Genomic DNA, 6,465 nt, shown 5'->3' on the forward strand with positions numbered 1-6,465 from the left:
AAATCAGGAAAGTTGCTGCTGACAATTAACAACAAACAGTGGTTTTAAGCTGTACTGATGAGCTGAGGGCTTTAAAAAAAAAAAAAAAACTTTTCAGACTCCACACACACACAAGATACCTACCTCCTCCTCCTTGGGGAAGATCCTCTGGCGGAAGCTGACTGGCTTCTTGTTCTCGTCTACCTCATAGTCTTCTTCATTCATCCACTCATTGAAGGCATCGGTGTCTAAAACCCACTTGGCATGGACCTGAGTGGGGGAGCGACGGAGACGGGGGTTGAGGCAAGTCGTTCAACACGATCGAGTCTCAGTGTGCCGATTGTTTTTTATTCTTTGTTTATCCTACTAAAATCTAAATCATCTCTTTACGCTGATCCCCCGATTTTCATTTATTGGATATTATGTCACTTTTAACAAACATGAACTAGACATTTAAAGTGTTTCAACTCGTTAGCCATAATAAAAATTCTAAATAAATTAAATTGAGGGCTTGACTGGATACATTTTTTTCTTTTTTGAATACCAAAGTCCGTTTTGGTTTCAAGATGTTGAGCTTGCTAAAAGTTCCTTCTCTGCTTGTACTCCTCATTGCTCACCTTCCATGGTCTGTCAGTGTTGGGGGGGTCCTCCACGTCCCCATCCACCTCGCTGGCTGACACCCAGGTGTCATAGCTAATAGAATAAAAAATGGGTCAGCGATAAGTACGACATCGATGAACTGACATGCCACAGTTCAATAAATATAAAAAATAAAATGCTTAATAAAATGAAAAACATTCGGTATTGAAAATTAATCTGGGTTTTATTTATATATATAAAAATAACAGCACTGTTGGTATGGCACTGGTTTTGTTTTTTTATTATTTGGCGTTTATCTAATTGAACATCAATTCAAATCTACATCCAAAAACAAAGTAGAGAACTCAAAAAAAAAAAAAAACACTGAAAAATGTGACGACCCTGGAGCATCGTGTCTGCCCTCCTGCTTTACTAACTGACTATAATCATTTTAAAATAAGTTTTTGATGACAGACTAAGGAAATATAAGAGAAGATGTTGAGAGTTGGTTCAACAAAAATTGCGTGGTATGAACAAAAAAATATATACGAGTGTTAGGCGCCTTGTTTGTTCGCCTCTTTATCCTCCTCTCTGCTCACCTGTCTGGGGACACACCCCAGTGAACCAGCACCTGCTTGTCTTTCTTCATGACAGGGCGAAGCCATTCCTCTGCAACACACACAAACCAATGCTGACATATACACATTGGCCAATAAACTATACGAAATACTAAGTATTACACGAAAAGCATGTCTAATATTACAAAATAACTGATAGGATTACCAGTCACATATTTACTTACAACTATATGTAAAGTGTTATCATTATAGGAAATGCATCTCGCATTTTTTTTTTTTATTAGTACAATATATAAAAAAAATATCTGATTTTAGATATACTGAATGTGGAAGACAATCAGCAATTACCTTCTTCATGTTGGGATGGAGAGGGGTAGATGTGGTGGGTGGCCTTTGACTTGTCATCAGTAATGGAACCCTGGAGAGGACAGAATGGAGAAAATAATAATAAACAACCAAAGATACACAGATTTAACAGAGTTTGCAATTAGAAAAAAAAACAAAAAAAAAAAACAGCCTTTCTACTTCACTGACAAATTATTTCATTGGCTAGTTTGACATACTACGTTTGGGCTCACCTGGTGCCTTTTGATGATGTCTTTGAGCTTACTGGCTTGTTTCTGCTCAATGTCCGGCGACAGGAAGACAGTGGGTCGAGTCAAGCAGTTGTTCTAAAGTACCGAAACATTAAATTAGAACCAGAAACAATATTTTTCATCACAAAAATGTATGTTCCGATCTATCTATCTATCTATCTATCTATCCATCCATCCATCCAGTTTGGTTTGATTAAAACTGCATAGAGGTTACAAAAAGAAAAACATCTATACTATTACTAAATAATGCAGGTCAGATCACAAAGACTTCATAACAGCAGCTTATTGTCAGTTAACTAGAACCGTACAACTCTGGCGTTACTTACTGGGGAAAAAATGAAGCCTAGTTAAAATGATACAACTACTTATGGTGTCTTTCTCCATATGCAGGATCGTTCCAATAAGACCAAACAAGTTTGTTCAACTAAATACACAACGAGCATTGACAGACTGCAGCAGAAATTTTAATTGGGGACACCGAGCTGTTCATCCGTAAGCTGCTTGCGCAGGGAGCGTATCGGTCATACCTGGACCAAGTTCTTCTCTACATTTAAGAACATTTCCACGTTCCTGTCCATCCGGGAAGGATTCTGCAGGTCAAATCTACGCCTGGGAGTGGTTGACAGAGAACAGTAAGACATGCAATGAGATGTGGTTGCAGCAGTCAAGTACAGAACAAACAACAGCTATAACGCAGCGTTTTGTAAGAGTGAAAACAAGAGCGTGCAAGTGTGAAAGCACGAACAGATTGTACAGATTGTAAAGCCCTCTGAGGCAAATTTGTGATATTGGGCTATAATAAAATGAACTTGAGTGGAAAAAGGAGCTTCTTTGTCTTTGACAAAGCAAACTGGTTACATATCAGGACTACGTGAGGGTTTAAATAAGGGTTAACTCACCACCCCTGCTCGCTCTTAAACTTGTAGACTGAACCCAAGATGTGACAGAGAGCACCTCCTGCCTTGAAATCCAGGAAACACTTGGCCTGAAGATAGAAGATCAATAAGGATATGACGCTTCAGCACACAGGGTATGTTAGCCATGGATTTCAGAAACGCCACAGAGCACAAACACCACAAAATGTATGTGGTTTAATAGAAATAAAAAGCATGTGTTGTGCTTACAGGTAGCTTGGTAAGGGCAGGATTGTTGACCCTGCGTCCAAATGCGTCCTCCTGGAACTGCAGCAGCTGGACCACCAGGCCCGCCAAGGATTTACTGGAGGGGGAGTCATTCTGGACATACTGGGACAAGACAGATAAAAAAAAAAAAAAACATGTATTAACACAAACCAGTAAACTGATATACATACATACACACACACACACACACACACACACACACACACACACAATTAGTCCCGAACAACACAGTATCACAACTCTAATGTAAAAAGTGAAGCAGGGAAATGTCAGCTTTGAGTTGGGCTGAGAATATAATTATTCACATTTTAATTTCATAGTAAACGTACATGTCATGTAAGTGTGGAGCCTGCGCAGTCCAGTGTGGTGCTGCGTTTAAAGATTGTGATAAGTTGCCATTAAGCCGTTTCAACAAGGTAGATATTTGCTGTCACGGGTCCCGCTATCTACCAAGTCTCACGCATACATGATTTTCTTTTCCTGGCCACAAATAAATGTCCACTCCTACTCTGGCACTAAGCTACAATGCTGCAAAGGTATTGCTATGAAAAAGTAGGACAAGCCAAAACTAAAAAGGGGGAAAAGCTCACACAAGACCTGGTCTATTTATAACGGAGACCCACTTCTAGCATTAAAATACATCCAACTTATCCGTTTTACGTACAGTGGGCATATAAATAAACTCAAGCCAAGCATCTGTGTTGGCATTCTGCAGAAGCTTGTTTCCATGTTTAGTTCTGAGTTTAAAACTAGTTGCATCCACAATTCCTCATCTAGGTTTGTAATTGATTTATTTAACATAACCGGCTAAAGCGTGTCAGTGGGTTTGAACGAGGGCATGAAGAGACAGGAGGACAATTCTTTGTTTGGCTAAATTAGTGGGTGAGTGGTATGCTGCTGTGTTGACAAAACTCAACACCGCTCACTCTTCAGCAGAAAATATAACGGTGCTTGCAAAACGCACACAGTGATCTGACGATTATTTTCTGACTACAATGTAATTGAATAGGAATACAATGGCAAGTTTGGTTCCATGTTGCTAATAATATGTTTTTTGCCCGGTGTTCCGTGATTAACAGATAGTTAGCTTCTCGGGCCTTTTGCAATGCTCATAGTTTCGTGAAAATGTTGTGAATTGAGAAAAGCTGCAAATACAAGATGAACAACTGCAGTAGCTGCAACTTCAATCTGCCGCTCGTTTGTAAACATTATCGCCGCATGTGTGTTATTAGAAACGGCACTGAATGAGCGGTTAGCTAGCTAACGGCGAGCTAGCTTATAGATAAACAGCTTCGCTCAAGTAACGCCAGAGTCTATTTTGTGGCATGTTGACACAAACATGTGCTAACTGGGTATCATCTGAAACTCGCAAACAAAAGTAAATGCTTGTATACACTGCTTAAACTTTAACTTGAGTAAGTTATTGTGTGGCAGCAGCTAGCTAGGATAGCAGCGCTCCATTGTGCTAGCGGGACGCGGGCCGTCATAGATATCAATGGAGAACCAAAGCAGCTAGCTAGCTCACCTTCTTGTAGTGCTTTCCGATCCACTGCCGCACCGTCTCGAACTGGGAAATCGTCTCTGAACTTTCCCAGAATTTCGTGGAAGGACCACCGTCCTTCTTTCGTCCCACTGCGGTTCCGCCGCCGACCGGGCCGGTGGCCGCTCCGCCTGAGCCCGTTCCGCCTGCCGTTGTCGCCGCCGTCGCCATTGTGTGTTTTGTTCGCTGCGTTGTCTTTCTCCTCCACGGCGTCGCTCACCGTGCAAGTTTTCGAATGATATTGCGCAGCCGCAAACGTGTTGACACTTAAGTGTCGCGAGTCTTGATCGTCTCGATAATATAGGGCTTATGGGAAATGTAGTGTCCCGTGTGTCTACACGGGACGTTTGTCTGTTTACATTACACGCTGTTGTCCTTTTGGAGAGTAATAAAAAGAAAACATGCACACAAAAAATCTGCAATGTGACGTAATAGTTTCATAATTATTATAGATTCTATAATTATTATTATTTATTTAATATTATATAAAAATTACATTTCACTGTAGTTACGCCTTATATAATTTAATGTGACAAATACAATTGATTACTATTTATTTATTTATTTTAGAGTCATTTATAGTTTAGTTGTAGTTTGTTGACTCAGTTTGTCCTATATTATTTCTTTCTAATCATATATGCCTTGTTTGTTAACATCACGTTTCCACCCCCCTGCCTTAATGTGTTGCTCTTTTGAAACATATTTTTGCAATAAAAAAATTCTTAGAAACATTCTTATCTTATTACTGTTTGGAAAGAAGAACGCACACGTCTACTGATGCCCATTTAATCCCACTATTTATACCTTGGCACCTGTAATATAAACTGTATTCAAATTTCAATGTTTGAATATATTGCACAACGATCACATGCATACAGAAATTATACACGTTACTATATCAATCAATCAATCAATCAATCAAAATGTATTTATATAGCACTTTACAGAACCAGCAGATATCCAAAGTGCTTAACATCAGAAACCAAGAGTAAAAACACATATTATACAATAGAAAGAATGAACATAGAAAACAGTACAATCAGAAAAGGTTACAAAGAAACAGAAGAATGAAATTGTCACACCATTGCTACGTATTAAAAGCCAGACTAAACAGATACGTTTTGAGTTTGGACTTAAAAAGAGCTACATCTGTAATAGTGCGAATATCAGGGGGTAACTTGTTCCAGAGTCTCGGGGCAACAACTGCAAAAGCCTGATCCCCCCCCCCCCCGCGTTTATACCTTGACCTTGGCACTTCTAAAACTCGCTGATTTGAAGAACGCAATGACCGGTTGTGCTCCCGCAGAGTTAAAATTTCAGACAAATACTCCAGGGCCAGACCATTTAAGGCCTTGAAAGCAAACAATAAAATCTATTCTAAAACGCACAGGGAGCCAATGTAGCATGTAGAGGGCTTCCCTAGTTTGGTATTTCATATTAATACGGACATATTCTCCTTTGTCCTTATGTGGTTTCACTCTTTATTGTTTGTTCGCCTGTTCAGCATATTACATTCTTGAGAACACAGACATTACCTAATCAAACCAGCAACTTGTGTATTATATGATCCGGCAGCGTATCAGCAACAATGATATACTGTTTTATCTCTGTGTTTATCTGACCAGGAAGGACAACTGTAATTTTTTGGTAATTGACAGCAAATAGAAAGTATATGGCACTTTTTTTGAAACAGCCTATAAAAGCCAATCATAAAAGTGTGACCGGAGTGAACTTTTGCACGTCTGTCTTACATGTTAGCTGATACCAGACTCTATTTGGCTGCAGAGAGTTTATGTCTTTGTACATCCAAGGCCATGAGGTGGAACAGGTTCACACCATCTCCTCTTTTTTGAATTGGAGAACACCATTTCCGTCATCAAAAAAGGATCAACAGAGATTTTTTTGGCCAGCACGAAATGGGAACCATCTATTCAAGACGTTTGGGCAGAAAATCATGTCTAATCATGAGGCTAGTTATTGACAAGAAAACAAGAAAAATGCAGAATTTCATTTGCATTAGTTGAGGATTTAGCTAAGCTTTACATGTACAT

The 6,465-nt window shown here is 39.4% G+C and overlaps 1 protein-coding gene across 1 annotated transcript in view; it reads right to left on the bottom strand.

Annotated features, from left to right (window-relative positions):
• smarcc1a (SWI/SNF related BAF chromatin remodeling complex subunit C1a) overlaps nt 1–4,640 on the bottom strand; it is a 29,529-nt gene extending 24,889 nt beyond the window's left edge. The window contains exons 1-9 of the mRNA XM_078252152.1: nt 4,400–4,640; nt 2,857–2,976; nt 2,632–2,717; nt 2,260–2,341; nt 1,715–1,807; nt 1,485–1,554; nt 1,158–1,227; nt 597–672; nt 124–249 (exon numbers count right to left, since the gene is read on the bottom strand). Of these exons, the coding sequence (XP_078108278.1) occupies nt 124–249; nt 597–672; nt 1,158–1,227; nt 1,485–1,554; nt 1,715–1,807; nt 2,260–2,341; nt 2,632–2,717; nt 2,857–2,976; nt 4,400–4,585 (909 nt within the window). The 5' untranslated portion in view covers nt 4,586–4,640. The remainder of the gene's footprint in view (nt 1–123; nt 250–596; nt 673–1,157; nt 1,228–1,484; nt 1,555–1,714; nt 1,808–2,259; nt 2,342–2,631; nt 2,718–2,856; nt 2,977–4,399) is intronic.
• Between the last annotated feature and the right edge of the window lie 1,825 nt (nt 4,641–6,465).

This window comes from Sander vitreus, chromosome 6 (genome assembly GCF_031162955.1).
Source record: "Sander vitreus isolate 19-12246 chromosome 6, sanVit1, whole genome shotgun sequence".
NCBI classification, from domain to species: domain Eukaryota; kingdom Metazoa; phylum Chordata; class Actinopteri; order Perciformes; family Percidae; genus Sander; species Sander vitreus.